The sequence below is a fragment of the Pseudopipra pipra genome, chromosome 14, assembly GCF_036250125.1.
Source record: "Pseudopipra pipra isolate bDixPip1 chromosome 14, bDixPip1.hap1, whole genome shotgun sequence".
Lineage (NCBI taxonomy): Eukaryota > Metazoa > Chordata > Aves > Passeriformes > Pipridae > Pseudopipra > Pseudopipra pipra.
Window position 1 is genome coordinate 12,598,212 of NC_087562.1, and position 26,064 is coordinate 12,624,275.

Genomic DNA, 26,064 nt, shown 5'->3' on the forward strand with positions numbered 1-26,064 from the left:
TGCGGTGTCATTTTGTGTGCAAACAGTTCACTCATCTGTCTGTGTGCAGGGAGGGGTTGTCACTGTATATCCCTGAAGCAATGACCTGCTTCTTTGTAAATTGGAGGAAATGCATCCTGTTTATAGCTTATTAGCATGGCTTTGTAATTGAAATGACAGTAAATACTTGTGTGTGCTGAAGTTTTGTGCCCAGCACATCCAAGAGGAGGGGCCAGTCTACTTGATTGTAGAGAAATAAATAGATTGTCTTTTTTTGATCTTCTCATTTTCTGTTCACAGGTTTCCAATGCTTGTAGTTATAAGCTTATCAGTGTTTATAATATTATTCTTTCCAGTTGCGTATCACTTCAGTGGTTTCTTCAGTTCAGAGGCTTCCAGTATTTCCCATATGTCTTACTGAGCTCTCCATAACTGTAAAGCAAGAGGAATCTCAACATCTTTTTGAGAATTGTTGTGACATCTGTGTAGAATCATGTCTTGACTTCTCTTATTATTTTCCATAAATATATTTACTTTTTTTGCCAATATCTTTGATTAGTACTTACGCCATTAATTCATTTAGTGTCGAGTTAGCATTGAGTTCTCACTGTGATGTATAATGACTATCACAGAATCATTACAGAGTACATAATAAAAAGAGTAGATGTGGTCAGTTTTTTTGATGGAACAATTTTTCCTTAGAAAATGTAGCTTAGATAGATTAGTAGTTTTCTGGGAGAAAGCACTGATTCTGTGGGAAGTGCACACACGCATTAAGCACATTTATTTTTGTTGAAACCAACTTGATTCTCTTTTCTGCTAGGTCTTGCCCATTTCTTTTGTCAGCTCTCAATTCCTCAAATTCCCACTGGTCTCTGAGGTACTCCAAGCACTGAGGATCTGTGGCAGCCTTTAGCATGTGGAAGCTCAGGCTTCCAGAGCTTCATGGCTAGTGTTGATCTACCCTGCTGCCAGTGCGGAATCCCCAGGTTGTCAAATTTTGAACAGCAGGAGCCCTAGGAGTCAGGCAGTCTTACTGTGTTATGGCAGCTCTTTGTCAGACTGTTTAGAGATGCACAGCTCAGGTTATATGCTTTTCTTTTACTTTAATTTGCATTTTTATATCATTAATTGTTAGGCACCTACTTATTTGATTAAATAGTGTTAAAACAGATACTGCTGTAATTGAAACCACTTATTTTTTTGTTCACTTGTTTACTGTTTGATGCCATAATGAAAATTTAATGTTTGAAACTTTGATCGGTGTTAATTGGAGTAGAAGCAGTTTTTAATATGCCGGAAAAGAAATTTAGGCACCAACATAAAGATATTGGAACGAGCTGATATTCTAATTGGTATCAGTGTTTATTTTCTTGTTTCCTTTGTCAAATTGTTTCAAAGCAACCTCAAATGAGTTACATTTCTAACAACAAAACAAGGTAAACATTTTGCTTGATGCTCATCTGAATAATATTTGCTTTATGCATTACACTAGGCTAAGAATAGGTTGTCAAGTGATAAGAACAGACCCTCATAAAAATTTGAGAGGTTTCCTTTTAGTGTGTGTGCTGCATGAAAGTGCATGAGTGGCAGTCATGGTGCATATGCAGAACCGAATAGGTTACAGAATGTGTGTTCAGTTATACTGTCGCTAACAATATTCAGCATTAATTTACCTTTCAGAATTTACTAAGGAACAGGAATTTCAAATTTCGACCAATTCAGCTTTTTTAAACACACATTAGCTTACAAATATCCTATCACCTGAGAGCATTAAGGTAAAAACTTATTCAGGATTTTAATATAGTAAGCTAATAACCCATTTTTATTTCCTGCTGCAGTTATAAAAGTGAATTGCAATCCAGTAGAATAAGGGCATTTTCAAAAATTGGATTTTATCCATGAAAATTTCCTAATGACCAGCTTTCCCTCAGGTCATTTTAAGTTTTGCAGGAAGTTTTATTACTTAGCAGAGCACTAGTTGGTTCTAAAGATGTTCTTTGAAGTAGAGACTTGTTTCAGTTACTAACTTAAAGGAGATGGAAAAGAATGTGATCACTTGAAGTGTGTCCATCTTTCTGTTACCTGGATTTCCCACAGACTGTGTTGGAGGTTGGATAAGTAGTTTTCTCTGGATTCTTTACCATATCTAGTTTGTCTATAAGGCCTGTTTGCTGTTTAACTCTTGAACTTCGGAACAACTGGCACTGGTGGTTGACAAGGTGATGTTGAAAGGTTTAACAAACTTACAGTTGGTTGCAGTGAATTCATATCTTGAAGGAGCTTTTATGCTTGTTTCTTTTGCACACTTCTCTTTTGTATTTTTTTCACTCTGTGATGTTAGAAGCAGCATCCTAGCACTAAACCTAATGATGGCTGTTTCACTGAATTGTGAATAAAAATAATTGAGACTCACTACAGATGTGTGTTTCCTCACTATGTTAGAAAAAAAAAAATCCTGAAACTACAAAAGTTGTTTGAAATTGAAGTCAATCTAACTTTGTAGTTGACCAATAACCCTCTTTATGTACTGCTTAATGGATAAAAGTCATGGAGTAGACATCTGTGCAGGATGAGACCAATTATATTAAATGATTTCCAGTGTCAATAATATTATAGAGATATTGCTTGTTGAAATAACAGAAATGGTATTTAGGAAATTATGTATCACTTCTTAAGAAATGAATATTTGTGTGGCATGGTCATATCTCTAACTGGTAGTTTCTGACCAGTTGGAATTACATTCTGAGAATCACAAATTTTTAATGATCCAATTACTTTCACAATAGTAGATTTGAATCCCTGTTATCTAAAAAGAAATCATCATTTGAATTGACTGTTGTGGGTTGTGGGGGTTCTTTTAAACATGCTCTCACTGATTTGATCAAATACAGCCTCTCCTTCAGGAATGAAGGGGTGACAGAATATTCTTTGTTCTTATTTTAGTGCTTTTGTTCTTGATAAAGCTGAACACAATATTCCAAATATGAATTGATAAGAACATTGTTGGCAAATGTTAGGATTTTTGGTTTTGTGAATGTCATTTGCAAGAAAAAATTAAAATGTTAGTACAGTTTAACTTCTTATGCTATGGCTTTTCAAGTAATAAGGTAGAAGAAATAACTCTGGGCAGATATTTATTCTTTCCACCAGCTGCTAAGAAGCAAAGCATGCTCTGCTTCTTCCACTTCTTGCATACAACATATATAAATTGCTATTGAAAGACACTAATAATTTATATATTTGATTAATTCAGGGACATGTGCCTAAATTCTTTTAGGTTCTGGAAAAATCAGAAAATCTGTAAAAAAAGCCAACCTTTTTTTCTGTAGCTCTGTAGCAATGGTCAGTTGGATTTAATGACAGAGGAGATGCTTTCAGTCCTTTTTTGGCAATGTGTTGGCAGTGATTCTCTTGTCTTAAGAAATCATGCATAAGATTACAGCTTGACTTGAATAAAGAACATTTAGGTTTCAGAGTGTCAAAAAAATCTCAAACTCTCCGGATTTTGGTGCTAAATAACAAAGAAACCTTTCAAAACCACTTTCTGTGCCATGGAACAATAACCAAACTAGTTCCAGGAAAACAAGTTTCATGTTGTTCTGAACCTAACCGTGAACCAAAACCTGATAAGATCAGTTCTTAGAGCTGGAACATCTCTGAAATTTGAGCTGCCTAGTTAAAAGTGTAATGTTGTGGCCAGTTTTCTGTAGAAGTTACATTCTCTCCTGCATGGTTCTACCATAATTGCAGGTTTGATGAGGTATTGTTGTTATGTTGTGATGAGCTTGTTACCTGATTGCACCATTTCATTTGGGATGCCAGCATAAAGGTTTTTTTTACAGGCCAAAATCTATAAATCTTTACTGACCAGAATTCAAATTTGAACATAGTTTTGTTATATTTCCACTAAGTACTGTTGTATTTGACCATTTCTGTATGGTTTACTTCAAAATTAACTTGTGTTCTTAAGGTGCTGGGTATGTGCAAGATCCATATGATTTACTGTCAAATACATATGACATAGATACATCCAAATGTTTTCACTTAAATGGGAACCGTAATTATATCAATAAATATACAGCATTCAGTCATGCTTGAGGTGTCATAGAGAATTTAATAACAACTTGTTTTTATGTAGAAGTTTGTCAGTGCTACCTGGGGATATGCCACAAATGTTAAGGTGTCTTTTCTTCCCTTGCTCTCACTTTCAGAGTAGCATGCATTTAAAAGCAAGTAGCAGCTTGCTTCCATTTGTTACCAAAATGACATGGTAGGAGCAATCAGTTTCAATTGCTGCTGATAATTATAAGGTGCAATAATTGAGAATATAGAGAAAAGGAGACTGTGAGCTGCATTTGAACTCAGTACTTAAGCAATAAAAAATTTATCAAACTGCAAAAAATAAGTCATTTTAACGAGCACATTCCAAAGGTGCTGGATTTATGAGGAGACCCCAGGAAACTTTGATTGAAATTGCTGTCTCTGATTGTAGTTCTATATTTTATTGGTGCCATATTGTGAACAGTGCTGCTGCCAAAGTGAATGGGAAAGCAGAATAACAGAGAGAGTTAACCCGGAAAGGTTACTTCTTTTCATAATATCCATGATGTATTGCATTAAAAATGCCTTGAAAGCCATCCTATTTGCAGTTTTCAGAAAACATTTTTCTTAAATTAAGTTACGATTTATCTGAAGAGGGTAGAAAACATGAAAACCCCTTGAAGAGTTTAGTATTGATTTTTCTGAGTATTTGCTAGCTCTTGTTTTCTCATTTGTGTGCTCCTTGATAGAAGGGCCTAGACTTGCTCCCAAGCCAAAGCTTCAGTTGGCTGAGAGCTGCAGCAGTGAAGGGAGGGAATTTGGGGACTAAACTTAAAGTAAGATTTTTAACTTAAGAACTTTTTAGATTGGCTCTTCAAAAGGTTTTTACTCTCTGCTTCCTGAATATAGACAATATTTAATGGCATAATAGCTAATAGATTGTCTTAATTTTCCAAGGGCAACCCCCAATTAAAAAAGCAATGTAGTAACCACGTGAGAGGAGTGACATGAATATTTTGAAAGTGTGAGTTCAAGGCCGCGTTTTGTGGGTGCCTATTCTAGTAGGAGCTATATGTGTTCAATATTTTTCTTGTAGAATTAAATGAAGGGAAAGGTTTTAAAAATTATTACATGAAAGCACATTTCAAGTGGACAGTGAAATGGACACACACAGTTACTAACTTGTAAGCCAGAATTAGGCATGTTACATAGTTCACTTCTAACCGTTCACTGCCGTTCTGTGCCAACTGCTTATTAAAACTTCATCCTCCCTGTCAAAATGCTCTGTTACTTTAGCCCTAAAACTGTTATACCATAGCTCCCAAATACCTTGTTATAAGTGCTGACTGTATCTTTCAATTTATACTGCAGTGAAGTAAGCTTATGAAAATAGTTCTGAGGGATTAAGCTCTAAATACTATTTCTATGCAGTGGATTATTTTTTCCCCAAGCTCAACATGTTCGTGTTGCCTAATGATAAGAAAAGTGTTGTGACAAATGTATTGAAGCTTCATTGGCTATTGCACATGTTATCTAGCATGTTTGACTAATAATTTTGAGAAAAGAATGACAGATATGATTCCAAGATTTGCTCAACTTTGGTCTAGTCTGTGTTTTGTAACCATTATTTCACCTTACTTTGTCTCAGTTTATGATTTACTGAAATTGCAAGTATGTGCACAAATGAATTTGCTCATAAAATGCTTTGGCAGTTTATGACTTGAAATTCTTTCAGAAGTTATCTATTGCTATATCAGTGTTACTGCATTTTTAAATTTTTTTCTTCTATGCTTATAGTTTCAGTAATGAAACAAATTAAATTGAGTGAAGCTTAATGAAAACTCCTCTTACATGTTCTTGAGAACTTCAGAAAACCTCAAGTCCACTACAAACCTTGGCTTGATTTGCCTTTACTTTGCAATTAACCTGAAGTTTTCATCTTGGTAACTTTTTTACTTTTACCTATTGCATACTTGTGAATTTGGAGATGATGATTATACCAAATGGAAGTTATAGAATCTTTAAGCCTGTTTAGATTGTACCAATATGGGATATCTTTAAGTCTGTATTATTAGATGAGATTTTATATTTTATGATTCTTGCCCTGTCTCTCATGTTTGTGGTGTTTTTCTCTCTCTCTCAAGATTCGGGTGTGGGAGAAAGCAATGAACAAGAACTGAAGGGAAGAGACCCAGCTGTTTGGCACGTAGGCTTGAAGGTAGCGTGGGACATTGAGACACCTGGATTAGCAATACCACTTCACCAAGGAGACTTCTACTTGATGCTTGGTAATTTTCAAGTGCTAAGAAGTTAAACTTTCTGTTGACAGTAGAGAAAATTACATTTATATTTAAGTAAGTTACCACACCTTCCTTTCAGTTAGAGCTTTATTTAGAAAGATGTGAGATCTGGCTAGTGTATATAATAAATTCCTTCTTCCCTGCCTACTTCCAGAGTATTTTGAGGGAATTTTTTTATTAATGTTTCTTTCACTTCACAGCTAAGAAAGAAATAGTTTTTTTGTGCCTTTTCTATCTGTTTTTTAGTCAGAATTAGTAGACTAGTCGAAGACAGGCTTCAGACCATAACCAGAATTTCCCCAGATCTTGTGAGAAGTTGCACCGTATCTGTCCCATCCTTGTATTTCTAGATGCTTTTTGTATTCTTAATGCAGTTTTTCTGAGTAACTATGAGCATTTGCATCTGTTATGTTCAACAAATAAATTTCTGTTCTTCAGCGTGGCTTATAGAGTGGCACCTGTATTATGTAAGCTGTGAATGTAGCAGTCTTAAAGTTTTCTTGTACCATGGTTCTTGAAGTTTCAGTCATTATGCCAATCTGTGGATGTTTTATTAGTCACCAATTTTACACCTGACACTTCTGTCCTTCTGCTACACTTTTCCATGCCTATATTCAAACATGCTGTTTTCTAGTGGTGGGATTATACTAAGATCATAATGAACAGAGCTGCCTTACTCTAAGAGTGAGTCTCAATGTCTCAAGCATAGAGGATTAAAAGAAGAAAATTAAATTGAGTTAATTTACTTGAGCAGCTGAGCTCACGCACTCAGGTTTTTCCATGGAAAGAAATGAAGCGAGAACTGCTCCTAAGGTTTGTTGACACAAAATCTGTTGCTTTTTCTTTTGGCTTGTGTTTCTCTTGATTATAACTTTTTGTTTAAATAAATTTGGTTACAAATCAAACAAAACAAGAACAAGGCTTTTGACAACATCACGTTTGCCTGGTTAGTGTCTTGGCTTGACAGACGTCACTTTTGAAGACTGAGAGCACTTGCACTGTTGCCTGTTTGTGTTTGTGCCTTGGAAGGTAAACTCCATGGAATGTCCCTAGAATGACCTGTCACTCCCAACTTGATGAGCAGAACAGTCTTTGCAACTTTCCCTTTCCCTTTCGTCTTCCAACAAAGATGAAAACAGTTTACTTACAACAAGCAGTACATTTGTTGGCCATCTTAAAAAATATATACCATTCTGTGTTCTTAATTACCTCATCAGATCTTGTGCACTGTCATCAGTGAGGTATCTTGTGTGAAAGCCCTGTACTGACTGTGCTCTTAAACGTGTTCAGACATGAACAGATCAAGTGTTAAGATGTGAGATCCTTTGGCACGGGATGTACCTCCCTTTTCTGTATTTGTGAGGATACAGAAAGAGAGAGTGAAGTGGCAGCTAAACATTCTTAGAAAGGTTATTGTTAATGTATTTTTGTGCAATAGTATCTAAGCCATCAAGTAAACTTCTTATCTAATCCTTCCTGACTGGAAAGTTTGTGCATACACAGCTATGCTTGGCAACAGAATCAGAAGGTGATTAATAAAAGAGGGGGTATAACTTCAGTATTTTGGTTGAAAAATACTCTGGATTGTAGTTGACTGAGTTACCAGATCATAAGGGCATTTTTTATTTCCCCAATGGAATTCAAATGCAGTAACTGAAGTACTATCAGGAATGCTCTATGAAGGGTGGCTCAGAAAATTAGTTTATTTAATACGTAACATTGTGAGCCTGTTTAGATGGAAACAGAGGATATGTTTAACATTCCTTTGAAGATGAAGAGTAAATCACTTTCTTATTAATACTTTGTGAAGAGCTACAGATTTGAGCTCTGTAGGCCAGGTGTTTTGTTAATCTCTTCTGTTTTTCCATAGTCTTTGTATTTCTTTTCAATTACTTGAAAAAAAAAATTACTCTTCTACACAGTCTAAGAGGGTATTCCAAAATGGCCCTTTTATTAGGTTACTGTGTGCAGCAGAACTGCCTTTATCATTTTCACTTGAAGTGAAAGACAGTATAAGTGGACGTATATTGTTTTAGTGTACTTTTTAAAAATTATTTTTAAGAGGAGGCACCTTGAGGATGCCATCTAAAAGGTAAAATAGGAAAGCTCTATTTTTAAAAAAAATCCCTTGGCAATAAAAAAAGAAAATTTTAGATTCCTTTTCTCTTGTGCATTTGTACGCAATATGTTCCAGACCCTCATTTTCAGTAAGCAGAGTCTTCTTGCTGGCATTATTTTAAAAAGCAGTGGCAGCAGTAAGTAAGACATCTAGAAAATAGAACATTAAGAGTACTGCAGCTTCTGGAGCTGTTGATGTACAGAGGCTGATTGATATATCGGACTGGTAGGATTGGTTCTGACTACCATTGACTCATCCACTCTAGCAGAAGACTTTGTAACTCTGTAGGTCTGTTCTTCCAGTTGTTGAGATGGTGCAGTGCTTACTGCTTTATATGGATGCTGTAAAGTGCTGAAATGTTGCTTATAATTAAAAGTCCAGTCCTATCAAGTCCTGTGCCTGTAATACCCCGAGTATTACACACAAATCTTATAGAAAAAAGTGTGGTAATAGTAATGTACAATTACAGTAACTTGTAAATCCAGATCAATGGGTATAGCAAAGTAACAAAGAAAAACAGGGGTGTTTTTTTAGCATTTCTAGTAGACATTTAATAATGTTTATGTTCCCCTCTTCATTGGCTCTATAAAATGGATTTTGTTATTCCGGGTAGAAATTTAGTAAAATGTCTTAAAATTTAAATTGACATCTGCCTTCTCAGCAGCCCTCTTCAGATGAAATCATGAGCTGAAATTTAAATGCATGTTAATCCTAAACATGAGGTGACCAAATCCATTCTTCCATTAAACTGTTACAATAATATAAGAGATTGGGGGGGTTAGGCAAAACCAATCAAAACTCAAAATTACTTTCAGTAAGACAGATTTTTTAAAATAATTTTTTTAAGGCTTTCTGTAATAATAAGAAAAAAAGTCTGGTGAATGACTGCAAGTCTGCTGCCTAAAAACTCGAATCTGAACTTTATATCACTCATGAAACGGAAACACTTTAGCTCAATTTAGAATAATATATTGGTCTGCAGAGGAAGTGCATACTGAACCCTGCTGTCTCAAGTACACAGTCAAAGGGTGTCTAATATGAAACGTGTTGGGTGCATGCAATAAATCCAAAACGCGTGGAGGTGAGCAAAGGGCCCCATCTGCTCTGTCCTAGAGCATGCTTAACTAGGGTTGTCATGGTCCTACTATTAAATTGGAATCTTTCCCCTAATCTTTGAGTTAGACATGACCAGATTTGCAAGCAGATTTACAATTTTCACTAATTTTCCTACCATGACTTCAAAACATACCTAACAAAAATACATTCTGGACTCTTTCAAAGGCAGATTTACTTTTCTGCAGCTGTTTCCCATAGATCAAGCTCTTGCTTGAAGGTTTGGGTTTTAAAACAGCATGAAGATGAACTTTGAATCTTATACCACTCCCACCCCTAGCAAATTATAGTTCGAGAAGCATCAAAAAATCATTTTCCTAACCAACCAGAAGTAGGGTGCACACATTGCAGAGGTTGGCTTGTGGTTAAAGATAAGTATTTAATGGAAGCGCTTCCACATGTATATAATGACTCATTAAACTATTTCTAGATATTTAATCTGCTTCTATTTTCACAAACTAACTTGAACCCTCTTTGCTCTCTAGCGTCTTGAATGTGTTGGAGTTTTTTACCTCTCCCCTCTCCCTTTTTTTTTTTTTTTTGAGTCCACATTTAATCCAAATGGTGTATTCCTTACTATTAAGACTTAGAACTTCAGGAATGTATTTGTCGTTACCAAACTTTGATCAGGTTGGCAAATCTCAAACACAATTTTTTAAATTTAAAAATTTACTATTTAGCTTTTAATTAATTGTATTTTGTTTGTGCAAAAAACTAAAAATATTTCTTAGTTAGGGAAAGATCATCCTTCTAGCTTTCTGTTATGAAAGGAATATTCCACTGACCCATAATTTCTTAGGAAGGAGACATACCTTCCTGGTCTTTTTATTGATACATCTGCAGTAAAATTAGTTTTGTTAGATTTTATCCTGTTAAAGCATTGTGTGCAGTTGGATACAAGTAAAATGAAAATGGTGGAAAAGCATTTTATTGCTTTGAAAATTGCACTGTAATATGGTTAAAAAGAAAATTCTTTACTTGTTAATGGTAGTTAAGAAAACTAATAACAAAAGTCCCTTTCACTTCTGTTTGTAGATACTTGTGTTGGCTAGAATATTAAAACTTTTGCCAGTGCTTTAAACATCGCTGTACTTTTTATTTGCTTCATGAAATAGATGATGAAAAGGCAAATGTCTAAAAAGTTCAGGAAGAACATTTGAGAGAAGATAGAAAAGACTATATAAACCCCTGTTGATAATTCTGAGAACCCTTTTCCATTGTGGTTTGTGTTTTCCTGGGAAGTACTTTACCTCCAAGTAATAAGTTTTGGGCCTTTAGTCCCCAGTCCCTTAAGTAAGGTTTGGCTAAGAATTGCTTTTCCTTCTACCTTGTATTTGTTATGACTTAATAGTCTGCAGTGACATGGGTGTACAGTCATTGTTTCAGAGTGCTTTGGCTCCTCACCTCACTGGTGCTCTAATAATTAGTTAAGTAGTAGAATGAGTTAACTGTATGTATGTTATTTGAATGTATAGACATATCCATTAGCCTGTTCTTTTGATAAGGGCTGTGTAAGCACAGTGCTTTCAGTGTTTCTGCTGGTGGAGCCCAGGAAGTTCAGCTGTCTAGAAGAAAGTGGAGGTGTGGACAGAGCAGGAGCAGGGACTGAGAACAGTATTGGAGAGAAAAGGAAGGAACTGGAAGTACTTTGAAGCAGCAGAGAGGACTGTGCTGAGGTTCTGTTCTGGGAGGGACATCTTTGAGAAGAAAACCAGGCTGATAGATGTCAGTACAGGGGAGGGAGAGACAGATCTATAATGTGAACCTGCTTCCACCATTTAAAATAGAGTATGCAGCATCCAAATTCCAAAATGTATCTGCTATCTCTAAATGGCAGTAAAATCACTGAGAATTTTTGCTGGTAAGGAGGCCCCACACAGAGAATCATAGTCTGCATCCAATAGTAGAGGGGTGGTCAGCTGTTAAATCTATGGCATTAGATTCAGCTGTAAGCCCACTTCCTGTACAGAACTTCATGCAAATTTTGGCAAGTCCCTTAACCTCTACTTACCCTTAGGTTTTTCTGTGTTGGTTACCAACTTTTCAGAGGCCTTGCAAAATAGCAAAATAGCATTCTAGCATGTATTGGACTTCATTAGTTTTTCCTGATTGTTCTCTAGAATTACTATTTTAAATTAAGAAAATTCATAGTGTTTTAAAATTTATAAACGTTCAAAAAGCCTCATGAGACTTCAGAAAAATATTCTGTGCAAGCGACAGCATTTTTCATAGCCGTGGGAAAGCTTTGGGAGAGGAACAGTCATATAAGCAGAAAATTGTAGTCCAATTCTCAAAACTTCTTTCTTATCTAGCAATTAGTTAATTGGCATATGCATCTTTTAAGCATGCATGTGGAATTTTTTTAGAAAGAGAAAGGATTGTGGGACAATTCTTGAAACTACTAAATACATTGCTAAGTTGGTGTAATTTAATGGTAATTTAAAATAATAACTCACTTCTCATATGCATTATACAGTTCAAATAAGTTTTTGTTTCTGTAACACATATTAAAATGAGATATCCCTGCCATAGTTGTCCAGAAGTGGTGGCAAGGTAAGGTCCCACTGTTTTGTGACAGGAAAGACCATGTTGGCTCTGACCTCACCGCAAATTCAGAACTGTCCAACAGACAACTGGCCTGCCTGCAGTTTTCCAAAGCAGGATGGACAGATATATGTCTGCTTTTATATACGTCTACTTTTCGTGATGCATTATGCTGAAGAGGCAGCGTTTTGGTTTTGCAGACCTCGCCAGTCAGTGCTCAGTCATTTAAAACTGATGTTGCCTCCACGTGTGTTGTGTTTCAGAGAACCCACAAGAGCGCTATGGTAGTTCCGACACGGGTGACCAAAGAATGTAACAGCTTTGGTTTGGCTCTAAAACTAGAACAGTAATCTGGGTATAGTGTTCTGTATCTGAATAAAAGGCTTTTACTGCCAAATGGACAATGGCCAATTTAACAAAGAGTGATTTTTCTTCTCAGTTAATATATATTTAGTAGAAAAAGAAAGCAAATCTTTACCGTAATCTTTTAAGACCTAAAATGTATTTTTTAATGTGCTCTGAGGCATGCAATCCATGAAGCTTCAACTATTTTTGTACGATTAGAGTTTTAGATTAATTGTAAACTCTTAAATTAAAATTACAGGCTTCTTTCTAAGATTCATGAAGGATTAGAGACAGTTGGAAGCAATTCCAAGGCAGAACTCTACAGTGAAAGATTTGCCAAGGGTTTGAATAAAGGTGCAAATCAAAATGTAATATGTCTAATTCTGTGTTAGCTAAATAAAACATGCCACACTGAATGGACACTGAAAGGGGTAGTGGAAGTATTTAGGAAGATGTGACTGAAATATCTAAGCACTGGAGAAAAAAGTAGTGTACCAGATTAACTTCTATTAAGTATAATTTTTTCCTGTACTTAAGGTTTTCTAATCTGTCCCTAGATGATCTCAATATGACACATCAGCACTGTGTTCTGGCTGGTTTATCACCTCGATTCAGCTCAACTCATCGAGTGGCAGATGTAAGTATCAAAAATGTTTTGCTGCTTGGTCCTTTGTAAAACTAATATTCTGGTACCTTATATGCAAAATCATGGTGTGTTATCCAGATTTGTGGTTCATGTTATGCTTATGACTCAAACTGTTTTCTTGAACAACTGCTTTTTGATTAGCTTTGTACTGAGGCCCACTTGCTTCTGTATTGGTAGTTTGCCTAAACTCCCACTTAGACATGTCAGATATGAATTCAGAAAGTGCTGCATCACACCTCATGGATTGCTGATGAAATATGGAAACTGCTTTTTACCTGAAATGTTTTACAGCTGTTTTGCTGTATTCATATTCCAGTCCTAGTTGAAAGGTGAAATTCATGATGAGATAGAAATACTCAAAACACACACCAGCAGTGTCCACTGGCAGAAAAAAAGGCCTTTAGGAGATCAGAACAACCAAGACTAGGCATGAGTATGCTTTAAATTGTGTCCTTCTCTGCATTTGAGGATTGAATAAGCAGAAATGCTAGCTTCAGCATAATTTATATCAATAACTATATAGACAATTCAAGAAGCTTTACTGTTCTGCTTTGGTTATTTCAGAAGCAAATTGTTTAATATATTTGAGAAGTACATATTTTCTGAAGTGGCTATATATAAATTTTTGTTGTATCTTTATAGTGTTCTAGAGGAACATTGGAATACATATTTGGACAATGTGAACTGGCACTCCAGAATTTACAGACTGATTCTGATTCAATGGCTTTATCTTTGAAATCACTGGAAGCTGCAGTTGTGAAGCAAGTAGAAGAAATACATAATGAGGTGAGATGATCTGCACCAAAAATGCTTCAGCCGGGTCTGAGTGGTGCAGTCTCTTCATGGAGTTAATGACAATCATGTTCAGCTGCTTACATTGCTTTGTGCAAGTTTGCAATGTGGATTTTATGACTTTTTTACTTGGGTACAGTAATGGGGATTATCATGGAAGTTTTCATTTTTCCTTCTTAAGATCCCTCTGCTGGTAAAGTAAGAGAAGTTTCATAAAATATTGCACCAAATCTGGCAGTGTGCTGAACAAACAAACTACTCTAGTGCTTCTCTAACTGAAAGGAAGAGAGAGAAGAAATTAGAGGATTAGAGGGAAAGAGCAGGTAGAATTTTACAGCTGTTCCTCCCTGGTTCCTGTTGAACCAGCTTTTTGCCAAAGGCTGGTGCAACACAATTGTGAGTGTGGGCTTTAAAGTGTGTTCTGAAGAAAATGCAGTGGAAGACATTGTGAGGAACATATTTAAGAAGGTCATTTAGTGCTATAATGTATGCAAGCGTAACAATGCACTTTGACAGGACTGCACTGAAGCTGGCAGTGCTTTCTTGCTTGGAGCTGTGCTGTATTTCTGTTAAGATAAATACAATCACTATTAGAAGCCGTACATGGGTCATTTTCACTAAAATTAGAATTTGTGTGAAATGTTTAAATTGCTGTCTGCTGAGGAATTCTCATTCTGTAGTGTTACCAAAATTTCGTAGAGCACATTTTTATCTGTGTTGTGTTTACAGTTGGTAAAATGGGATATACTGTTGGCAAAAGATTTGCACCCTTGACTTTTACCAAAACAGCTCCTAGGGCAATTTAAAGGAGTCTGATGCATGGAGGGGTTTACAAAACATTAATCAGGCTCAGTCCATAAAACTACACGCATATGTGGTTTGCACAGCAAGGGCCACATGCACAGCTGGTGTAAATTTGCACGGGTCCTTTAACATCAAAGCCATGTGCTGTTTACATCAGGTGAGAGACTAGCCCCTGGTGTTTGCAGTCACCTGAATAATTTTGCTGTGTGACATACAGGGATGTTTCCTGTTACACATATGGGATATACTGTAACAGCAACCTTTGTTTAACTTGTACATATTGTGCACTTAGACTTAGGAGACACGTTGGATCTATATTTAATTTGAAAAGAGAATACTAATTTTTTTCTGTTCTTTTTGTTTATTCTTTTATCCCAAGGTCACCTCTTTGGTTGAAGGGTAAATTCTGTATGTTAGAGTGCCACTTAAATTTCATTTATTACTGCACAAGTACACAAAAGTTCTAGTGGCTTATCTCTGATAAATGCATATTTCTTTTTAAAACATCAGTGAAGTGAAAGCATACAGACCTGTGAAGCTAATGGAACTTTCCTTGCATCTAAAATCTTCCTACCTTCTTTTATTCTGTGTGAAAAAATTTTGTCTTTTCAGGCACTAATACAGATTTTAGGTTCAAACTTTCTCATGCAGGTGAAAAACAAGAACCTGTTTTGTTTCTTTAAATAATCAACCTGCTTACTGATGAAAACGAGCCTTGCATTTCACTCCCTTAATTTTTTAGTATTTTTTAATGCAAAATCTAAATAGCACAAAAAGCCCAACATAGTATTGATGGAGAAGTGCCACCCAGTTTCCCAATCTTGCTTGTGTATTTCTGGTATACAGCTTTCTGTACTAGTTCTAAACCTCCTTGTAACTTTTTTTCTTCCTCTGGACCAGAAATCATGAGCTTGAAATGAGAGTATTCCCATCTCTGAAGGTGGTGATACTGATGTATTTTATTTTCAAATATTGTCATAACTGAAGTTCTTCAGTTTAACTCTGATAACTAGGTGCAGCCATTGTTATTGATTCTTTTGCTTCTTGAAATGCTATGGGTTCATTTATTTTTACCCCTCTTGCTGGTACCTCTGAAGTCATCAGAGAACATTAACCAGAACAGAACCATCACAGTACCAAGGTAAAATATAGTAGTTTAGCAGATTCCCAGTCTGTGCTGAAATTAACTGCTCTGCCAAATGAGGCCTGGATGAATTATCAGTGTGTACTAGAGGGAAAAAGCCTAAGAGCAAGTCTCAAAAAATGAAGTATGATTCTGTGCCTTCACTGTTGTACTCCTGGGCAAGAAAATTGACTTGCTGTGCTGATGAAGTGCATTTGAACTGAGGATCTGAAGCATAGGTGGAGACTTAGGGGTTTTTTTTCCACTTTCATGGTGGGCAGAGAAACCTCTAAGAGAAGTATGGGTGAGTATCTGGGGGATGTCTTTACTTGATATTAGATTTCCCAGAGTTCATTTGTCGGGGCTCTGTCTTGGATGTCTTGAGATGTCTTCTTGTTGAAAAAGTAGGATTCTAACCTGAGGAGGTTTTTAGCATCTCTAGTGGGCAGCCAGGTGGAAGTTTAATATTTCTTTAGACCTAGCTTTGTTGTCATGGTCTCCCTCAGTAAAACAGCCTTCAAAGGAATATCTGAGTAATTGCAAGGTATGTGCTGTTTGTTAGATGTGTGAGTCACTTTGGTCCCAGTATGCACTTTGTAGCTGTAAGTAAAGATAGCCTTAATTAAGGGTGTTCACGTGCTGCTTGTCTGAGTAGCTTGTGGGCTTGCAGTCTGAACAAATACTTCAGTGGCAGGGGTGTAGCAGGGTGAACAGATGTAGTTACCTTCCAGCTGTGGACTACAATAGCCTGAAAACTCACACCCAGTCACAATCAGATCACTGTTTGGACAGTAATAATTTATGCCAAAAGAAATTTATGCCGAATTCCCTGAACAGGAACCTCTTGCTCCTACTGAATCACACTTGGCTTTCCAAAATACATATAGCAGCTGAGTACATCCCAAACAGAGCTACAGGGGACCTGGGGAAAACCATTGGCAATTGGTTTTTAAAGTAACAAAACACTGCTGAACAGGTGATGTAAATGCTCATACGTAAAAATAAATCTGCAGAAAAGATCTTCACCCTCCCATTCTTCACATTTCAAAGAAAATTTGCTTTTCTTGCTCTGACTAATGCAAAATCTGCTAATAGTTCATGTTGGTGTGAGGTACTTTCAAGGCTTGTTTGTTTGCCAACACCAAACTAATAATTGGATATTCTCAGTGAAGTAAAACACTATCGGAATTTTTTTTTAGTGTCTAAGGATTGTGCTAAAAATATGGCAGGTTTCAAAGGAAGTACTCAAGTTTGAAAGATAGACTTTTTTTCTTATCAGGATATTTGCTCAGCTGTAATTATCAGATCCTGATTACCATGACTAGAACTAAGACTGAATGGGTTGTCCTGCTGCTTGTGAGGTACAGTCACCTTTTTCCTACAGCAAATCTGTTTTTATGGCAGCAGTAGGTAAAGCTGGTGAATACACAGGGATTTAGAAAAGTCTGGACTAGGTGAGTTGAAGGTATGTGGTGTTAGACACTGAGGCCACTGATGAGAAAGGGTAGTGGTGTATGCAGGCAGAGGAAGGTTAATATGTTTTAGCACATCACGGTGAGCTGATGGTATGGTTGGTGGCTGACTAGTCTGGCAGAGAGAAATATAGATCACCTACATGCAAGGCATTTGATAACCAGTACTTTTAAATTATTGACTGAGGAGCACTGCCTCATAAAATGCCAAATGCTACTGTCGGCCTTTTACACACCGATGTTGGCAATAGCCTAAAATTGGCCTTTAATCATTGTTTAAAGGACAACTTGAAAATATGTTGAGATTAGACATATGAGGCCTGATTCTGAGCTTACTTGCACAGATGTAAATCCTAAGTGAAAATCAATTAGGAGATGAAAATTATTCCTCAGACGCTCAGCCTATATATTTTTAGATGTGAATATGTTTAAGCTTTGTCCTGTTTGGTCATGTAAAATGCTTTCTAATGATGCCTAAAGTTAGCTCTGATATATGTAAATCTCCAAATTAAAACTCTTTGACAAAATCCTTGGCAAGAGCTGTTAACCTGATAGTTTTGTCACAGAAGATGAATATTCTGTAACTTCAGTTCCATTAAGGCTAGAATTGAGCTTTTTGTGTCTCTCCAGTATTTAGTGTCGTGAGGGGTTTTTTGTGGCACAGCTCCTCCTGTTTGTGGAAAGAGACAAGCCAAGAAGAGTGCCTTCCTTCTACAGAAAAAGATGTTACTGAAGAGAGCACAGTTGAAAGCAAGAGGACATACAGCTTGGAAAGCAGATAGCATGTTGTTGTTAAAACATGGATGTGGTGTAAAAGGTGTTTATATGCTAATTAAAAATACCAAGCAATCTTAGCATAGCAAGAATCTCTGGAGGTTTTCATCACAGAATCATGGAATATGCTGAGTTGGAAGGGACCCATCAGGGTCATCAAGTCCAACTCCTGGCCCTGCACAGGGCACTCCAAGAGTCACACCATGTGCCTGAGAGAATTGTCCAAATGCTTGAACTCTGCCAGGCTTGGTGCTGTGGCCACTTCCAGGGGGAGCCTTTTCCAGTGCCCTCTGGGTGAAAAATTTTTCCCTAATATCCAACCTAAACCTCCCCTGACTCAGTTTCATGCCATTTCCTCGAGTCCTGTCACTGGTCACAAGAGTGAAGAGATTGATACCTGCCCGTCCACTGCCCCTTGTGAGGAAGTTGTAACTGCAGTGAGGTCTGGCCTCAGTCTCCTCCAGGCTGAACGGACCAGGTGACCTCAGCTACTCCTAATAAGGCTTCCCCTTCATCCTTGTGGCCCTCCTCTTAATGCTCTCTAATAGTTTGATGTCTTTTTTATATTGTGATTTTAGCAAATCTAAGTATTTATGTTTGCATATATCTAAAACAAGGATAGAGAAATCCTGTCACCCTTGCCTCATCAAGATGGTTTTTTTTCTCAGAATCAACAGTTAGCTGCTCAGAGGAGATAGTTCAGTGCAGTCACATGTCAAACAGCTTCATGGCCAAGTTGGTGGGTGAAACACTGTTTTTCTCCCCAAACCCCATTTTATTAACTCAGTTTAGAGCTTAACAGAGATGTTGTGAGATGAGTGTGGACCTGAGTTTGATAGCTGTAGTAGATGTCAGTCCAGATCATTAAACAGCGGCTTTTGCAATTAGGTTCACTGACCTCTGATGAGACCAGCTAATCCTGCAGAAAATGAATTAGCTTGTTGCTAAACTTTATGTCTTACACCTAAAAAGCAGCTCTCCTGTGTCAAATTGTATATGCTGTATAGGATCAAGATACGTTTAAATTTTGGCCCGTATGCCAGACTTAGACTGAAATTGCATAGATTAATGTAACAAATCAATATGACTAGCCAGAAATCAGATTGACTGAAATAGATTCATGATGAATCATATTTTAACATTGATTTTAATAAAAAGAATTTTTTTTCATTGATTAATGTCCGTGTGATTAATTTAATGAAACCTGTTTGCCAGACATCATGTGGTAGAGGCCAAAACACTCAAAAAGAAGTGGGGAGAGGAGAAAAAGAAGTATTGAGTTCTTAAAATTCTAGCTGAATATTGATATGCTCAGCCTTCCCAAAATGGTATATACTGACTTTCTTTTTTTTTTTTTTTTTTCACAAACCATAACTTGATCCTTCATACCTCGTTAATATTGTAGAGGAAGCAAAGTTTCCTTCAGCATTTTTTAGGAAGGATGTCGTCAAACTTCTATGCTAAAGAGTCACTGGCTAACAGTCAGGTTTTTTTAAAAACATTCTAAGGTCTGTGTCTGCCAGCTAATCATGTTATATTTTACCAATAAATTTGCTTTAATATTATTTTTATATACTGGAAATTTAAGTATCTTTTATTGTAAACTTTAATTTATTGACCAAACCTTTAGTTAATGTTAACTGGGATACTTTAAGATTTCTATAGCAGTTCAGTTCACCCCTGCAGGAAAGGAAGTCTTAGGTGACAGCTTTGGCCACTTCTCTTTATTCTTTTACCTTGGTAAGTTGTCTTTATTTGCATCTTTGGAATTGAGCAGGGATGAACAAATCTCCTTTGTGGTACAAATAATGATTAAAGCATCTTTGAACTTAGTGTGAAACATAACTACCACAACAAAGATATATATGGAATTCTAAAGGCCAGAACTACGGATTACTATTAAAGAAAAGTGTCTTCTCTGGTAAATGGGCTGTTTGGTAAAGGATGAAAGACTGTGATTCCTTGTAGTGCCACCCTCTTGTTCCATAGCAATTGACTGGGCTGCATTCTAGCAATGTTATCACTGCAAGTTTTTTCAGTCTTCTGTGAGGGAAACATTTTGAAATACCCAATATTAATCACAATGACCCAGAGTTGGTACCTGTTTGACTGAATTGTGAGGAAACCTGAATGTTTGTTGTACGTGTACCACATGTGAAAAAAAAAAAAAGTTGGGGTTTGCAATTCTCTGGGTTTGAAGAGAGTAGCTCAGGTCACAAATTGACATGGAATAGAAGTAGAACAAAGAGCTGGGTGTAAGGATGTGTTTAGAAATGAGTACTTTGGTGACTGTTTCCTTTTCTGTGGGATTGTTCAGGTATAGCTGGATTCATGCACTACCCCATTCCTGACTCAGATAATGAACGTAGGTGTTCATGCTGCCATATGTTTTTATCTTGCAGGTTGAATTTGAGTGGCTTAGGCAGTTTTGGTTCCAAGGCAAGAGGTATTTGAAGTGCACTGATTGGTGGCTTAAGCCTATGGCTAAATTGGAAGAATTTTGGAGAAAAATGGAGATTATGGTAAGTACTAGTTTTAAAGTCTAAAGCCTCTAGGGCTTAATTCTGAGAGCACTCACAATTATGTTTTTAATTGTAGTGTAGTAATGGGTTTTAAATTTTATTCAGAACATATGAGAAACAGAATCATTGTCAGCCTGATACTGTCTCCTCTCACTTTTATGCCCCAGTAGCCAGAAAAAATGTGAACAAAATCAAATCCAACCCCCGAAGATTTTAGTTATTTCCTGACTTTACTTGTTTTTAAGGTTTGACAGTCTCATAAGCTGACAGTCATATATTGCATCACACAAATTGGTACATGAAACTGCATTGTCTATTTTTTTGTGCGACACCCGGATAGACAACTCTGCCAATGACAACAATGGCAAATGCATCAGAGGAAAGTTAAGAACAGGATTGGTCATCTGGAGATCTGTACCTGCACACTTCCACCACAGCTAAAACCAACAAGAGGAAAGTAGTTTTAAGAATAATTGTAATAATGGTTCCTGTGTACTTGAATGTACATCCTGCTTTCCTTGAACAGGGACTCTGTGCCAACATTGCCTGTTTGGAAGCTGCTGTCTAGGTAGAGATTCAGTTGGGACACTGTGCTGTCAGAGTTCTGGGAGCAGTTGTCTGCTGCTGGATTTGTGCTCAGAAGGAACTATATGGGCAGATGTCTCCTGCTCATCTCCATGTTTTTGTCAGGAAGTTGCTTCTCGATCACTTCTGCTGGTCACAGCATAAAGGCTAAATTTGCCTGTAGTGGACTTGGAAAAGTTTGTAATATTGCTGAGGATGCCAAGTAGGGGTGTGTTTGAATCTCTGGAGATGTGGTGCAACAAGAACATAATCTTGAGTCTCAAGGGAAATGTTGTGACTCACTAAGCTGCTCAAATGTATTGTAAGCTTCTCCAGCAGTGGCACGTTCCAGATGTGGAAAAATGTCTGGAAAAGTGGAACTTTCAATTGTGAAATCCGTTGTCACAGGGAATCAGTGAACACTGAGTTTTCCTACAAAAGGAGAAAAAGTATTTATAACTTGTTTATGTAGGTTTTTTTCCCCTCATTTTTGTGTTCTTTTGTGCTCACAGTCTTGAATGACCTTTCTAATTTAAAAAAATCTTTTAGTTTGTTTTTCTTTCAAATGACAACTCACTTGTAACACAGGCTTAGATGAGGTAGAGACAAGAAATGTTTGATATTTTATATGCATTGTGTGTTGAGAACATGGAAAAACAGCAAACTCTGGAGCTCTCAGGGGTTAGGTTTTCTGCAATTGGTGTGACATTGCCAGGTGTCTCTAATTAGAAACATGGTGGCGTCAGTGTATCTCCTTTCAACAGGCCTCAGGATGATATTTATCAGCAAACTGAAGTTTGGGCCAAAACAGAAGCTGCTTCTAATTTAAATTTTAAAAATTGCTTTAATGTTTTATGACTTTTAACATATTACTCACAATTAATTTTAGCTATTGAAGGAGACAGAAGAGAATGTTAATTGAGAATGTCTGTTTTGTTGAGCCTCTAAGTAAATTTGATGCTTACTGTATTTGGGACTTGGAGATGGGCTGGTTTTTTTTGGATTTAACCTATATTTTTGTCCTGTGGTGTTCCACAAGGTGACAGTAGGGGACAATGTTGAGCCGCAGTTTCAATGCAGCAGCAGGAACAGCCTGAATAAAAATACATCGAAATGTGGCATTAACATCAAGAATTATCCCTGTTGCTTCAAGTTAGCTGTAATCTCTAAGATTCCATAACACAGGAAATCAATTGCGGGTTAACAAATTCAACAGCAATTTAACATAAAAAGTGCAGTGTTTTGGTGCATGCTTAGCTTCCACAGCTAAGTTAAATCAAAAGGGTATTTTTGAAGGTACCCAGTCGTCTGCAGTTGATGTTTTTTCTCCAAATTTACAATTTTAGCTGGATGATTGTTAAAAAAAATGGATCATGTAATATGCTAAAAGTAAAAATGTCTTAGAATTGTTGATCTAGTTTTGGAAGAAGTTTTCTGGTTAAAAGGAATTATTTCTTAAAAGAAAATATTTAAGCACTGTATTTTTCTTTTGTGTGCGAGCTGAACGATTCTTCACTTAATTTTCTTATATGTGTGTCTAGAGTGATACAAAATTCAGTCTTGGGGTCCCAGTATGCCTTTTTTTTAGTTTTCCCCCTTGTTTAGTAAAGCAGTTATAAAGAAGGAAAGAAAGTTTCCAAAATTATCTCTGATGCTGTTAATTGTAATTACTCCTCTGTCACATCAGAATATGATATTGCAGGAAGTTTAGCCCAGTGTCTTCAGACCTGTGGGCTTTATTTAATATTTTTGTACATTATAGCAAGCACACAATTTTATCATAATGTTTATTCCTGGCATTTCTTTCCCTGAGGATAGTTTTACTTAGAGCTCACTCTTGTGATGTAAATGTTAAACCTTTCATTTGAATGACATTCTGATAAAACATCACATTTCCCACAATATTACCTCATGAATTTATGAGCCATTAAATCCAAAGCAGTTTAACCAATCTTCTCTTCCCCCCCCCCTTGAAAATATGAAGGCTATTCATATGTTTGAGGGGGTTTTTTTAAAAGTCATCCAAGATTAACACATTATCACCTGCAACATCAGGATAAATGCTTTCTGAATTCAAAGGGAGAGTTACCATTTGAAAAAAAGACTGTACAAGCTTTGCTTTCTGGGTAAAGAGAAGTCTGAAAAGCTGAAATCTCATGTGATGTGAGCAACTCTTGCTGTAGCTGTTCTGAGATTCAGTGGAGAGACAATTTGTCTCTCAGGGTCTGATATCATGCAAACCTTGCAATCTGACATTTATTTTAGCTATGAAAATCTTTAACCACCATACCATATCTGTAAGAACTGCAGAAGTCCTACAGTCTTTTTGTTTGTTTATTTTGTTTTAGGTTGATTCATGTTAGAAAAGTAAAATGTAAGTCAGTGAAATGGTTTTTGTTTGTGGAATGAAAAGTAAACGTATATGGTTACACTACTTACATATTGAATTTTTAAAGGCTTTTTTTAACAAATCTAGTATTCCTTAAAAAAAAAAGGACCCTTGCAGTGCTATATGGTGTGAATTGTATTTCCTGCTTTGACAGTCCATTTAGCAATGTAGCAATGTATTTATATGGCAGTTGGCCTTAATAACCTTTATTGACTTTAGTGGGTAAGAGCCAAGACTGGCATTATTAAAATGTATCAGTTTCATTGCAGTATAAAATCACAACATATATAATTATGCTAGGCAGGCTAGGCTCCATTTAATCCCACCTATTTATGCAAGAATTTGGCAAGACAAAAAAAAATTGTAGAACTGAAATGTAGAGAAAAGCATGAGTGATTTTGAGTTACATGTAACAGCACAACTGTTTGCCTACAGTAAAAGGTCTACTTAAAGGAATGAAACATACATCTCAAGGTAGTGATTTCTTAATGGTATAACTGAAACACAAGTAATTGTTACACCATTTGTTTCACTTTCCAGCATCTTAAAATAGAGCTGATGATAATGAAATGCAGCACACCTTTTAATTTGTAAATGTAGTGTAAAAGCAGAAACATCTACATTCTGTGTAGTGACAACGACCAAGGTGGCATTTTATGCAAACTGGTGTCTTTCTGCACAACTTTCACCTTGATTTGTAAAACTTTTTTAAGAACTATATTTATTCATTGTTATTACTACTGTTATTCTCAACAACATGCTTTTATCACTTTATACAACTGAATTGAAATCAGAGAGCAAGGCTGTTTTCTCGTGAAATTATTTTTCTTTCCTTTTTGAGTACTATTTTATTATTTGCTTCTATTGCTACATATGAAGTATGTCATAGTTTCAGCTGTAAGCCACTATTGTCAGGGGCTTACAGCCTGACAGTTAGAATTGAGTCTAGGCTGAAACTTGAGCTACAAAATCTCAGCCCAGAGCCATTTTTTTTTTCCAAATTAAAGCAAGGGTTTAAATATGTATTTAAATCGAAAGTATTGCAGTTCCCGAATAACCATGAAAAGCTTTAAGACAAAATATGCTTTTACAAGGAATTCTCCCAGCTTTTGTAGACTTTGGCACTTTAAACAACTAACCAATTATTTTTAAAAAAAATAGATAATGGGATCACAAACAGGCTGGTTGGTTGTTTAGCTTCTTTCAGAAAATGCATAGCTACTTAACTGACATTTCAATTGGTTTGACCTTGTCAGCCAAAATTCAAGGAACTCTGAGGTATTATTTTAATTTGTCTTTTAGTTTTCCCATTGTGCTTAGATATTGCAGTGTCACACTTTTTTGGAGGGCCATGTGGCAATATCGTATTTGCCTAATGAACTGTGAAATGTAGGTACAACATGGCAGCTCAAAGACCTAAATTTTAGCCATATTTCTTGTCTTTTGGGGCTCTCCTTATCTGTTTAGGCCAGATCCCTTAAATAAATGTATTTTGGCAGGTTATATTTTGTGAACACTGGGAGTCAGATGTTTCTGGAAATGTACCTTTTATCTTAAACAACAACAACGAAACCTGATCCTGAAGACTTATTTTTCCTTTTTTTTTCTTTTTCTGGCACTAATTTCCTTGACCCCAATATTTTTAGCTGTCACAAATAGGGGAAAGGATTCAGCATTGTCTGTAGTAGAATCACTGACAATCTGTAAAAAGAAAAAAAAAGTTATATGCACATCTTTCAGAAAAAAATTATTTACAATTCTGAGGGAATTCAGACTTAAGCTTCCAAAACAACGTGTGTGCTGAAAGCACAAAAGACTGTGTTTATGATTCTCTTTGAAGTGTTTCTGCAACAGGATAAGGAAAATTTTAGAAACTGTCTGATAGTGTTCAGGGTAAATACTTAAACCCCTTTAGAGAATTTCACACACAGATACTGTGCAGCAGAAAAAAGGATACTTATGTTTCCTAAAGCTGCTACAGCCTACAGCTTTGTACTTAAAGACAGAGGTGTTGAATAGAATTCTTCTGAGGATACATCCAGTGACAATATCTACAGGAACATCAGAGCAAACCAGTGGATAGTACTTTCTATTTTTAACCCTTATGTGAGCTGGTTGAGATCTAAGCTGCGTTGATATGAACCACTGTAACATTTCTGTTATAAACTGGAATTGTTCAAAGGGCAGTCTTCCCACTCGTGCAGCATACTGGGAAAATCACATTGAAAACATTAAGGTTATAATGTAAATTGGCATAAGCCAGGGAAAGTTTGGGACAGTTTCTGTCCTGTGGGACAGTGAGATGCATTTCTGGCAGCACAAATGGGGGGGCCGTGGGTGGGTTGTGCAGTTGTGCCTGTTGTGTGCCTGCACCAGATGGGGCAAGGGCTGGGCGTGCTGTCCTGCTTCTGGCTTGCTTTCCAGGTGGATTTGCCTCTGAGTTACAAGTCTGACATTTTTAGGTGTTCTTGTGCATGCAACTGGATCTTGATGGGCTTCGGTTTTGGATAGCTAGAATTCCATTGCCCTGTGCT

At 36.6% G+C, this 26,064-nt stretch overlaps 1 protein-coding gene across 6 annotated transcripts in view; it reads left to right on the top strand.

Moving 5' to 3' along the window:
• The window catches only part of FTO (FTO alpha-ketoglutarate dependent dioxygenase), a 236,438-nt gene that overhangs the window by 46,935 nt on the left and 163,439 nt on the right, over positions 1-26,064 (top strand). For all 6 annotated transcript variants that reach the window (XR_010434330.1, XM_064671173.1, XM_064671176.1 and 3 more), the window contains exons 4-7: positions 6,168-6,311; positions 13,002-13,081; positions 13,733-13,876; positions 20,458-20,577. Coding sequence is in view for 5 of the 6 variants with exons in the window: in XM_064671173.1 (XP_064527243.1) it covers positions 6,168-6,311; positions 13,002-13,081; positions 13,733-13,876; positions 20,458-20,577 (488 nt within the window). In the remaining variant the exon portion in view is untranslated. The remainder of the gene's footprint in view (positions 1-6,167; positions 6,312-13,001; positions 13,082-13,732; positions 13,877-20,457; positions 20,578-26,064) is intronic.